General features: G+C 35.5%; 1 protein-coding gene across 3 annotated transcripts; it reads left to right on the top strand.

The window, feature by feature from the left end:
• Positions 1,139 to 7,876, top strand: LOC109819676 (26S proteasome non-ATPase regulatory subunit 11 homolog). 3 transcript variants are annotated; one of them, XM_020385488.1, is made up of 3 exons: positions 1,146 to 1,241; positions 1,303 to 1,382; positions 6,449 to 7,876. In XM_020385488.1, exon 3 carries the CDS (start codon positions 6,454 to 6,456, stop codon positions 7,732 to 7,734), a length of 1,281 nt encoding a protein of 426 aa, XP_020241077.1. In that variant the 5' UTR covers positions 1,146 to 1,241; positions 1,303 to 1,382; positions 6,449 to 6,453; the 3' UTR covers positions 7,735 to 7,876. The 3 variants fall into 3 exon arrangements, with proteins under 3 accessions (XP_020241078.1, XP_020241077.1, XP_020241079.1); XM_020385490.1 differs by having other exon boundaries at positions 1,163 to 1,241; positions 1,313 to 1,382; XM_020385489.1 differs by lacking the exon at positions 1,303 to 1,382 and having other exon boundaries at positions 1,139 to 1,241.

Consider the following 13,839-nt stretch of genomic DNA (forward strand, 5'->3'; position numbering starts at 1 on the left):
CTAATCGGTTACATTCACAAGATGCTACGAAAAGGGTACTAGCGTCTTGCACGTATACCAACTAATTTTATGCACCAAAACAAGTTAATATGCCCGTCCTAAAAGGTGGCCACGCAATTTGTAGGCAACTTGTCCCATGTGCGGTAAATAAAATTCAGGAGATAGTTCAGGGGGGTTATGTGAAATTAACCCAAAGAAAGAAAAGGGAAAAAAAAAACGAAGAAATTTTCAAAACAGTCTCAAACCATGATTTAATTTTCAAAACCGATCCACTTTTTTTTACCCAAGTCGACTCACTTTTTGCCACGTCAGCTTAATCTCATTTCCTAATTAATCGGGGTTGCCAATCCCGACTATTTAGAGCATAAAAAATCGGGTTTAATGTTTCTAATTAGGGTTTAACAACCTCCTAAACAGTCGGGGTTGCCAACCCCGATTGTTTAGGAATGAGATTAAGCTAACGTGCAAAAAGTGGGTGGATTTTGGTAAAAAAAAAGTGGGTCGGTTTTGAAAATTAAAACATGGTTTGAGGCTGTTTTGAAAATTTCTTAAAAAAAAAATCTCAGTTCCGCCATGGATGGCCGATAGATTTAATCGGGTCGGGTTAGCTTGAAGATTATAATGTACATCCGCTCTGAGGTTTGAATTTTAATCAGGTCAGATCTGGCTATTTTCGGCTCCAGCTTTAGGGCAAGTGCACAAAGCTCCCACCGCTGCTCTTAAGGCCTACGTGGCGGTGGGAGCTCTTAAACCCCCCTCCAACAATCTCTCAGCAAGCTCCCAATGGGCTCCTGGGCTGATGTGGCCAGTGGGACCCACCGGAGCTCTTGGGAGCTCCCAAGCATTAAAAAATGTTTTTTTTTCAAAACCCCCCTTACTTTTAAACCCAAGACTTAAAGAAATATTTTTTTTTACGAAAAAGTCTTTGGCCTTTGTATCTTTGCAATAGAAGTGAGGTTTTTTTGATAGAAGAAGGATTTTTTTGATATTGTTAGAGCTTCTAACTAGGAGCTTCTTGAAGCTCCATAAAGTAATGATGTTCTCTTAAGACTTATTTTTATAATTTTTTATTTCAAAATGCTTGAGAGCTCTTGGGAGGTTGCTGACTAGACTCCCAACTAGAAACTTCATGCACTTGCTCTTAGGAAGCGAACCAGCCTGGGTTTATTTGGATTAGGGTTGAGACTTTTCTTGCTGCTTCAAATATCTGATCTCGCGAAAAACCCCGATCAAAGGAATCGGTAAATCTCTTCCCTTTGATTTCTATTTCCTTTCAAACTGAGATTGATTTCTTCAATGCAGTAAAATCTAGATCAAGATCTCAAGTATTTGCAAAGAGAGAGATCAAAGATTGGATTTTTACCTGTTGCTTTTTCTGTGAGGTATAGATAGATCTTTGAATTCCAAAACCTAGAAGTAATCTATGGTTTCAACATTTGTTTTCTCCGTATAGAGAAGAACTTGATCTGATCTGTATAGATTTTGGGGTTAGAAATGTGACTTAGGATTTTACGTACAAAATGCACGAAGCTAAGATTTGGACGCTTATGTTTTTCTTATCATCAATTTATTGACTTATATTGACCTTCTGTTAATCTATATAATTTGTGCACACCTACAGTATTAGTATTAGATTTATCTCTAACATGGAAACTTTTGTTACCTCTATTTTATTCTTCACTTCTCTTGTTCGATCCTTCAGATTCATGCCTTTGTGCTACCGTTTTAGTTTTGCGAAGCTTTTACTACAACAATTCTGCTTGCTGTACTCAACTTGCGGATACCTCGTCTCCTAGAGCATGATAACAGCATATGTTTGGATTTTTAGTATTATTATTTGGGTTTATCGGTCACCTAAATCGCAGTTTGGATTATTTTTGTCCATATCTCAAATGGTCTCTTTGTGATAGAGTTGTAAGATCAACCATTTTATGCTACGCGATGATGCTTATTAGTGTTTGTCCACACAAAGTCCCAAATATTTTTTCCATGAAACCTTATTTATGGTTTTCTGTTTGACGTTTATCCACACCGTTGTTCATGCAAAACACCTTTGGTATTACTCTGATTTATGACATTTTGAATAGTGACATTCCTTTTCCTTCAATTTGGTAATAGACCTTGGAAATTATAATGGCGCTTGCTGCTTGACTACAAAGAGAAACACTGAAGTTGGTCATATTTAGTTTCACAATTTTCAGTTGTGCTTTTATTGCATGTCCCTGGATGTTTGGCTAGAGAATTCTAAATCAACTGTGAAAGAGATGTAATCAGGATGTTCTAACCTTTTGTGTTCAAAAAGTTTGGGCTTCCAAATTTGTGTGTGTAAGCCCATATCCAATGGAAGCGAGCGTCTAGTTAACCCCACAATCTTTAATGATCCATATCGACATCCCAAGGATCATCATATTGAGTATATCGCCTTTCTCTTTTGCTGCTTTATATCTAGGCTGCAAGAAACAACAGTTGTAAATTCTAGCATAAAACTGTGTCGTACTAGAAGCTGCGAGAAACTGTTAATGCTTTATGCTCCTGTTGTTACATTATAACTTTCTAGATATCACCCTCACCATACACTTGCAAGCACACATAATAAATGTTAAATAACAGATGGTACAGCCATACACTTATTTACTTTATAGCCTACGCTAATACTCACATGAGTATTAGACTATTAGCTGAATTACTTACGAAGCTTACTTGTGTATCACATGGCTCAAATCATATAGATACTATGACTAGTTTCCAACTGGATTTTGATGATCTATGTAGTGATTTCAAGTGGCAGAAATTTGGTTCCCAATTTTGCATGGTTGATATCATGTCTATAGTCAGTAGCATAAATTTGAGTAACTATTATGTTCAGATTATCTACCTACCTGAACAAAGTTTCACATGAAAAAAGTCCTTATGGACTTATAGAGTTAAATTACGCTCAGTAGTTTGTAATTATGAAAGTCAGGTTCTTTGACTCCTTGACAGAACGTGCATGACCATCCATGTTACTTATTAGTTTCTGAATATTTCTTCACCTCGAAGTAGTGGTTTCAATAATGCTAGGTGGTCCTATTTATCCAAGAGAACCTAGATCAACCGTGGTGTCTCCCCACCTAATATTCTTTAGATGGTAGGGGGTTTAAGTGGCGGTCTACGTGCCCATCTAGAAGTCAAACACAATATTTTCCTTGAGATGCGTAGGATAAAGTATACTATGTCCTCTCTGAGGAACTAATTTTTTTGTCAGACAATCCTTTTAAGCATATATGAATAACAAGCCATTAATTGCTATTTATGTTTAGTGTAAATATATTAAGAAAAATATGGATATGTATTCGTTTATAGATCATGCTGAACTACGCGCATTGCAACCCTGTGTCCATTTAGGAATATAACAATTGTTTCGGTGACACTAAAACTTAGTAACTTACAAACCTTTTCTCCTTGTTAGGTACATTGTTCTTTTAAATTTCCTAATATTAGTTAAAGACGTGATCGACAAATGATTGGGTTTAAGTGGCGGTTTACTTTTCATATTATCCTTTACTGGTGGAAGTTTGAATACTTTTAATGCCTAGACTTTGTTGCATGGATACGGGTGTGAGTGCGGACACGGACATTGGTGCGCATACGAGATACGAAAAAATTGCAAAAGTTAGGATATGGGGACATAGCTTTATACATGTTAAAATTAATAATCTATGAGAGATCGATATTGTTTATCATTCTCATGTTATGAGAACTAAAATCCTTATACCATTTTTATGTTTCTTTTATTGAGTAGATTATAATTTGAAAAACTGCTCGTTTTTGAGCTAGATACCCAAAGTACCCTTTAAAATCATACTTATGAACTATCCATGTGCTAAAATGAACTTGTTCCGAGTCTAACGAGTTGTATCATTTTGAGGTTAAGTGTACGATAATATGTTCAAGAAGTGTATTACGAGTTTTTTCTAAAACTAAAACATGTGTTATATTGAGTACACGTGTAAATAAATGTTTGTGTATTCAAGAAGTGTCCAAGGAGTGTCCGACACGGACACGGATGCGGGAAGTGTCAGACATGGATACAACATCCTAGATGAAGTGTCCTAATAACCTAGGGCATAGATATGGTTTGGAAGGACCAGCATGGATAATAAGACTTATATTCTGTTATTGTAGAGTGTGCTTATTAATTTGGTCTCCTTATCTTATTCTTTTGTGGAAACCTGGACTTTTGGTTTTGGTTATCTTATTTATAAATAAATAGCCTATATATTAAGATTCATAGTCAATGAACTAAAATTTCCCAGCTTCAATTCTGACCTACAGATTAAGATTTATAGTCCATGTTCTTCTAAAAGTTATTTTCCCCTTTGGGAACGAATGGGATGCTGCTTCTTGTTTATTTTGTGGTTGTTTGGGGTTTATTAAGACATCTTTTTTTCCCTCGTGCTCTTTTTACCATCATTATTAAATATTAAGTTAGTCAAGTTAATGTTTATTAACTTTGGGACCTGGTGATTACTTTACAACCTTAGGAGTTTGGACATGTTTCTTTCCAGTGTTTTGATCTATAGATAGAAAATTATCCCTGACACCATATGCTGACCAGGCTTGAGCATCTTTCTCTGCACCTTTGCATGTTTTGGTAACAACATATAAATAACTGTTTGCTATTTTCTCAAGGAGCAAGCACAGTAACCATAGAACTGAATGTAAGATTGTATAATCCAGGTTGTAAGTGTAGATGAAACAATTACCTGAAAAAATGTTAATTTTCATGATACTAAGGTAATTCTGCAGCAAAAGGAACATTCTTGTGTTGTCTTTTGTTGTTCAAGTGTTTCTGTGGAAAGAGGCGTGAAAGCGTTTTCTTCCATTGTGTTCAGAACCAGGGTTTATTTGCTAAAGAAAACCCTACTAATCATTTTCCATTCATTGTGGCCATCATTTTGGATTGTCCGTGCTGTAATCAGACTGATTTACAGATGAGTATTGAAGAATCCTTGGCTGCATGGAGGTCAGTCATAGAGATTTATTAAGATGGGTGTAGTCATGTAAAGTAATTATGAAAGGAGGCACTTGACATGGATATCAGGAGTTGCATCAGAGGACATGAAACATGAAAATAAAAAGTTTAGGCGAGGATGAAGCTAGTAGTCTATAACGGTTGAATTCCTCCTAGTGAGTGTATTCTTTTTTATGATTAGCCTGAGCAATTCTGTTTTTTTTTTTTTTCACAAATTTGTGGTCTACCTTCAGGAGCAAGAGTGACTTTTTCTCCTTCTCTATTCTCTTCTGTAGTGGGCAATCTAGTGGTCCCTCCTGGGGTAATGCAAGGGTTAATGCTCCCGTTTGGACAGTTTGATATATTGGTAATAAATGGATGATAGAACTTGATTTGCTACACATAAATTGCTCCCTTTGAACCAGTCGATGATAGGTATAACTATAAGAGGTTACTGAAAGTTAAACCCAACCAGTCATGGTGAAAGTTATCCTCTAAACAGTCGTGCTCTTGGCAAGATTATATAGCTTAGGATCTAATTACTGATTAAACTCGGAAATCCTCATGGACCCATGCAACAGGAGTAATTTTCTTAACGCCTTTTGTGAAAATTGCTGATATGCTTAGACAAAAGACCAGCATTCCTAGTATATTGTTGTGCATTCTGACATTTACTGCTTGAGCACAGTATGGAAAGGCAAATTTCCATTTCGTAGTTGACTGGAAGTCTTATTTTTTTCCACTAAGTTTCTATTGGTGAGCTTCATCTCTGTGGTTTTTACTTCTGAATTTTCAGATTGTATTTACTTCCTTTTCAGTAAATGGAGAAGAAGATCGTTATGTTACTACATGCTGTTTAATCTCTTTATGTCTTCGTTAATATTTTGGCTCGAAGAACCTTTCGTTGAAGTACCTTGGCTGATGAGTTATGGTGCCATTTGCTTCTGTTGGGAGGGAAGTAGAACACCATAGTTGATATTACCTCTGTAGGTTTTAGGTTGAAATTCGTTCTCTGTGTAACTTGAAAATGGAAAATTAAAATTTTATGTGAGCACAGGATTTAATTGAAAGGGGATTTTTTAAACTTGTAGGCAGTGGATACTGGGAAAAAAATGAACAATTAAGGTTGTTTATCTAAGAGAAGATCTGATACAAACAGTCTCTTTCTATTCCATTTTACCCCATTTGGGGGTGCAAATCTCTGTATCAGTAAAGCTTTTGTGCTTATATGCATATGATTACGTCTTTAAGACTATCCCGTTATTGTTTATGTTATGATTCCTTCTTGCAATTTTTTATGCTTCTGTTCTCCATTTTTTCTTAAGTTGCTGTTGCCTTACCATCAATAATTTGCTGTTAATGGTTTTGCTGGCATGAGTAATCTCTGAGTATACATACGTCGTAGTGTTTATCGATAATGTCTTCGTGTATCAGTTTTTTCTCTCTTTTCCCCAGGTACAATGTCTTCACCGATGCAAGGATCACCCCTTCCTGCCACCACCGATTCACTGGCCCAGGCCTTAGAGGCGAGATCTCCATCTGAATCTATATCTGTTCTCTATCGCATACTTGAGAACCCTTCATCTTCACCGGATGCATTACGCATAAAAGAACAGGCAATCTCCAATCTATCAGAACTGCTCACCCAAGAAAAGAAAGCTGAAGAACTTAGAAGTCTCCTCACCCAACTTCGACCCTTTTTCTCTCTGATCCCTAAGGCCAAAACTGCAAAAATAGTAAGAGGGATAATAGATTCAGTTGCCAAGATACCGGGAACTTCTGACCTTCAAATCTCTCTATGCAAAGAAATGGTAGAATGGACCCGTTCTGAGAAGCGTACATTTCTCAGGCAACGAGTTGAGGCTCGGCTTGCAGCTCTTCTGATGGAGAACAGAGAGTATCCTGAAGCCCTTACTCTTCTTTCTAGCCTTATCAAAGAGGTTAGGAGATTAGACGACAAGCTGCTTCTTGTGGATATTGATCTTTTGGAGAGCAAGCTCCACTTTTCTCTGAGAAATCTACCCAAGGCCAAGGCTGCATTAACTGCTGCAAGAACTGCTGCTAATGCTATCTATGTACCCCCTGCTCAGCAAGGGACAATAGATTTGCAGAGTGGGATCCTTCACGCTGAAGAGAAAGATTACAAGACTGCTTACAGCTATTTCTTTGAAGCCTTTGAGGCTTTCAATGCACTTGAAGATCCTCGAGCAGTCTTTAGCCTCAAGTACATGCTCTTGTGCAAGATTATGGTTAACCAAGCTGATGATGTTGCCGGAATAATCTCATCCAAGGCTGGTTTGAACTATGTTGGTCCTGATGTGGATGCTATGAAGGCTGTTGCTGATGCGTACTCGAAAAGATCGCTGAAATTCTTTGAAACTGCACTTAGAGATTACAAGGCTCAGTTGGAAGAAGACCCAATTGTTCATAGGCATCTCTCTTCACTTTATGATACTCTGTTGGAGCAGAATTTGTGCAGGTTGATTGAGCCCTATTCAAGAGTGGAGATTGCTTATATTGCGGAGATGATCGAGTTGCCATTGGAGCATGTGGAGAAAAAGCTTTCTCAGATGATACTTGACAAGAAGTTTGCTGGAACTTTGGATCAGGGTGCTGGTTGTCTTATTATCTTTGAGGATCCTAAACCTGATGCTATCTTTCCTGCGACTCTCGAGACTATCTCTAATGTCAGTAAAGTTGTGGACAGCCTCTATGCTCGGTCTGCTGGGATTATGGCCTAAAGTTTCGTTGGTGATTACATGCTGTGTTCTTACATATTTTGAGTTCGTGAACTATTGTAACATTGATGGCAAAAATTTAACCAATTTCGTAAGTGGTAAAGATGGTAATTAAATAAGTATTCCATATTAATATTAACAAATTTCTTAACCCCACACAAAAAAACGCATATCACAACTTAATTATGCAAGTTTAATGTGATAATCGCTTACCGATCTCAACTTCTATTTTGGGCTAATTATGCTTAGGCAACTTATTATTTTTCCTACTTTGCACTTACGTTACCTCACTTGTATTTGAACTTGTATGCCCTCCAGTTGTAAAAATTGGCATGTTACTACTTTTTTTAATGCAAATATATGAAGATGTATAAATTTCCTGTATATCCAAAGGTTATGTAACTTCTTGAGTAAAGGCGCTAAAAAGAACATAGAAGCTAGTCCAAATACATCAAATAATTCAATCTAATTTCAAAAAGAAAATGTAAAATGCAGCATCGAATCTTCATAACTAGTCTATCAAAGTCATATTATTGCACGGCCTGCAATTAAAAGCTCATTTCTTTGTTTTCATGCGGTCTTGTGCATTTTTCTATCTAGCGCCTCTGTGATGTATGTATCTATAGTGAAACAATAAGAGAGTGTATTGGATTGGATTCGCATACTGATTATGTGTATTGGATGTGTGTATTGGATTGAATTTGCATATCGATTATGTGTACTGGATGTGTGTATTGGATGTGTGTATTGGAATGGATTCACATATTGATTATGTGCATTATATTTGTTTGAATGTGGGTGTAAAATAAACAGGAAATGTTTATTGATCTGTATATACATGTAAATGTAAAATGTACAGGGAATCGATTATTTTTAAAAAAAAAATTCGACGATATATAGCAACTTAGACGGAATTATATCAACCTAGACGGAAAATCCGTCTAGGTTGCATTTTAGACGGATTTTCCGTCTAGGTTGCATCCTAAACGGATTTTCTCATTCCGTCTAGGTTGTTTTTTGTCTAGTTTGGTCAACCTAGACAAAATTCCGTCTAGGTTGACAAAAAGTTAGACAGAATTATCCTAGACCGTCTTTTCAAAATGAAAATCCGTCTAGCTTGTTCAAACTAGATGGATTTCGGGGCAACTTACACGGTTTTTCTATCTAGGTTGCCTTTGTTTCTGCTAGTGTTTCTTGAATACACATTCATGAATCATAACAGCAGGGGGTGTATTTTCTACATATATGTACCGGGGCCAGCCTCAAGATGAGTCCTCCTTGGATATTCTTGAACCTATTGATTTCAAATTTCCACAAATCTTTCAAAAATTCTAGATAAGGTATGTGCTTGCCTTCTAAACAGTCGGCAATTAAAAGTTTATCATGCTAAACCCCAAGGGGTGTGATTCTATGCAGATAAGCCCGTGTTGGGATTGTGTATTTGATTCTTTGTATAACTTCATGAGAATTAGATATGGTAGGAAATCTATCATGGTTAGGAGATTGGGTCTCATCATGATTAAAAGTTTGAATCCTATTCTAATTAGAAAGTTAGGCTAGAGATAATGTTTTGTTTTCTCTATATATATTCTTCTATTGTTGGAGGGAAAAAAGCAGAGAGAGAGCCAATATTCTTGTAATATAGAGTTAGCAGAGGACGTAGCCTGATTCAAAAATATTGTGCACCCGGGGGGGGTGTTGAATAGGGTATATGCTAATCTAATCTGATATTAATGCCAAATTAAATTTTATTAAAAAATTATATCCTAGCAAGTATGATATTTAATAAATTATATGCAATGATATGAAATTAAACAAAGGGTGATATAAACAATGAGATAATGACAATATAGAAATATGATAAGCAATAAGCACAAGAATAATACGCCAATGCAAACTTAAACACACAATATGATCACGGAGTTCGGTCACCCTCGACCTACGTCTTCGCTCCTCACTCACGAGGAGAATCTCTACTATCACAACCGGTTTTCAACGTTCACCGAAAATATTTACAACTCACACAATCAGTTTTCTAGCTCACCGAAAACTTTCACAATTCACACAATTGCAATCACACAATACATCCTCTAAGTATTGGCATAGCCCGTGTCGACTTCCTCAAGTGCTCGGATTTACTACCTCTCCTTAGGTTTTACTACTGACGTCACTCCTCTTGGAATCGACCCCGTCTTTCACGACACACTTCTCCCGGTGTCCTTGTGTATTACAATGTGTTCACACAATTAAGCACAAATATAAAGTGTTTGTTCTCTAAACAAGATGAAAACACAATTAAGCTCACTCTCAATGTTATAACCTCACAACCCTATTATATTATGTATGAAATACTTAAACTCAAGTGGGTGTGTGTGATCAATGAGTATAATCAAAAACTAAACTCAATATGAAATTTAGCTTAATGAAATAGTTAATCAACACACACACACACACACACACAAATTAGAAATTGAGTTTAGTAAAACTTCTCTGAAACAAGAGTGATGGAGATGAGAAATTGAAGCCCAAACAAGAATGAATAATCTCTTCTTCCTCTTGTGAAAACCACTTCACATAAACACTTGAAACAAAAACCTTAAACACCCTTAAAACACTTGTAAAACTTGTTTGAAGCTTTCTTGAGTAAGTTTAGAAGTTTGAGGGTAAGGGGTATATATAGGTTCACAAAACAAACCCCAAAAATCAAAGAAAAAGATAAAAATAACAAAATCTTAAAACTAGCTGTTACTGTGCAACGAACACATTGTAAGTCAACTTATGACATGTACGAGTCGACATATATAGTATAAGTTTACTTATTATATTATGAGTCGACTCAGCAGATTAAAAACACCATCTACACAACACTTTATAAGTCGACTGGGTACTGTAGCAAGTCGACTTAAAACGTGCACAAGACCTGGAATGAACAGTAAATATGAGCTTTGAACCCTCTTTAAAAATATCAAATAAATTCTAAAAAATATAAAAGTTGGGGAAATGTTTATAAACATGTTACAAAAATAGTTTTTCAAATTAAAATTTTTATTTGTTAAAACTCATCATTTTGCAAAATAGTCCAAAATATAAAATCCCAATAAACATATAATCTTAATAAAATAATTTCAAACAAGTTTCAAACTTCTTTTGAAAGGATTAATAGACTTTATAAAATATGTAAAATGATATAAATGAGTCTTTTAATCCGTAAACACATATTTTGCAAACTTACAAATATATGGAAACAATAAACATGATTTCATTGGTATGAAATTGTTAAAACTTGATTTTAATAGAATCATTTCAAGCACGTATAAACATGAAATAAATATGTGTGTATATAACTATATCCACTAAACTTGAAAGCTAGTAAAATGAAAACGATGTGTGTGTGTGTATAATATTGAGCTTAAAATATTTGCACACAAGTATAAACTCCTAAAAACTAAAACACTATACCCAAGCTAATGATCTCTCATTAAAGCTCGTCTTGGTTGCGGATGAAGCTTGATCTTGAATTTGACTTTGAATTGCAAATAGCTTCATTCCGATAACCTCCATTGAATGTTTTCATTAAGGCGCAATCCATCTAACCTCCAACCAGAGAATCTTTGTGTAGAATACCTAACAATTAAATATAAACACTCAACATATATTGTTAGGAATTGTTTGTTAATCATCAAAACTAGATTAGATAGTAGGCTCATAAACATGAGACCTAACAATCTCCCCCTTTTTAATGATGACAAACAATTTACATAAAGAATATAACATATGCATGATACTAAATAAATATACAAATTATAACCCTCATGCATAAAACTAATAGAATGATATACTCACAATTGACTTGTTTCTCCCCCTTTGTCAACATCAAAATGGGGAAAACCAACAAGAGAGAAAGAGAGCGTTAAGCTCCCCCTACAAATAGGTATGGGTGAGTATAAAACAAATGTAGGAAAAAAGCTCCCCCTATTAAAATGCCACATAGAATGTATGAAATAAAATACTAAGGCATTCATATGTGAGCAAGCATAGATATGAAACATGCTAATCACAATTCACACTCAAAGGTATATATATATATATATATATATATATAGTAAGATTCCTATCAACTTAAGTTGATATCCACCAAACTTCCTATTTGGTGGAAAATTTGTAGTAAATAAGAAATGAAAGAAATTTGACTTGTATTCTCTCGATCTCGATTACAATTGGATTTCCGATTACAAAAGAGAGGAGAATGATCTGGATTCTCCCCTTTGTTTAATTCTGGGTTCTTCACGGTGGCGATGGAGTGCCTCTATCGAATGCTCGCGTCCAGTTTGCTCTCCGTTGACGATCCGAACGTCTTAATTCACTGGAACGGTATCTCCTCCTCACGATTTGACGCTGTGAAGAACCTGCATGGCAAGTTTGAAACTCTTAATGAGTTGATAACTCTGAATGAGTTTGAAACTCTATGGAAGAGTTGATTTAACCGAAAGGCGGTTATAAGCCAAGGATAAAGAAACTCCTGTTGCCGATCTCCTCAAAAGCCAGCCTTTGATCTCTTCTTTTCTGCCAAGTCGAAGGACCAAATCCGAGAGAAAAAATCCCAGCAAAAATCCCCTCTTTGCTCCTCAGTCGAAGGATGAAGGATCCAGCCTCTAAAGATCCGAACTTAGTTGAGTTTTCTCGTTTTTATAGGGGATTAAGGGGGTGTAACCGCCCCTTAAATCACTCCTAAGTGGGATGTAACCGCCCCCAAATCATGGGAAACGGTTTTGGAACCGTTCAGCTCATGTTAAATGAGTCAAACAATGCCCAAGTTGGCGTTTAGGACCCTAACTCCATATTTTAGACTGGAGACGCGGAGTTGGGCACCCGCTGGATGTTGAAAAACGCGAGGGTCGCTCGCGTTTTGTTTGGTGAGGGTCAGAAACGCGGGGTCACTTGAGTTTTGCTTGTTGAAGCTTGGAAACGCGGGGGTCGCTTGCGTTTTGCTTGTTGAAGCTTGGAAACGCAGGGGTCGCCTGCGTTTCAAGAATTGAAACGTGAAGATGAATTCCGCGTTTTAGAAGGAGCTAATGACTTATAGCTTCTTCTGTAGAGCGTTGCAAAGATCATTATTCAGTAATCTTCGTCTTGACTCCTTAAAAATATGAGAGTCGTCAGATTGCAACTCCCGATGTTGATTGTGAAGACTGTTGATTAGAGCTTTTATCAGTTGTTGTGAAAGTCATTAGATTATAACCTTCATCGATCTACGTGAAAGTCTTCAAATTGTAATATTTTAGAAGTCGTCAGATTGTAACTTCCATCATCGGTGTTTGATGGGGATAAACTATCTGTTGTGATTTTTAAACAACCTACACTTCCTAGCCACTCATTTATTAATATAAAAAACCTTTTTCATATCATGCAAAGATCCCTAGGCAATATGAGTGACTAAAAAGTTTGGTGGATAACTTTTTGCTATCCACTTAAGTTGACACAAGTTTTGCTATATATATATATATATATATATATATATATATATATATATATACATATGAGAAATATGGGTATGCTTGGTACAATATATATATATATATATATATATGTATGTATGTATATATATATATATATATATATATATATATATATCATTAAGGAAAAAGTGTTACAAGAGTTTTAAACATAAATATATCAATAAGATATATATCAAAAACAAAAAATATTTAAAAGATCAAATATTTAATCAATAAATCCAAAAAAATTATAAATCATCAAACATAAATCATGATTGATTGAGCACACACATAGATATATTATCATGAAAATTGTGTCTTAATACATAAACATATATAGATTTATGAAATCAAAAGACTGGAAAAACATGAGAATCATGAAAGATATTTTTAAATGAAAACAAATCGTGAGAACCATGAAAAATCATGACAATCATATAAGTCCAAATAAAAATAAAAACAATCAAATAAAATCATAAATCATGATCTAAACCATAATTACATTGAAACATGCTTTTTCTACAAATTACCCTTTTTGAAGAGTAAGCAATTAAGCAAATAGCAATGTCAAACATTTTATATGTTTCAACCACAAAGATAAAGAAAGTTAATA

This window comes from Asparagus officinalis, chromosome 8, assembly GCF_001876935.1.
Source record: "Asparagus officinalis chromosome 8, Aspof.V1, whole genome shotgun sequence".
Taxonomy (NCBI): domain Eukaryota; kingdom Viridiplantae; phylum Streptophyta; class Magnoliopsida; order Asparagales; family Asparagaceae; genus Asparagus; species Asparagus officinalis.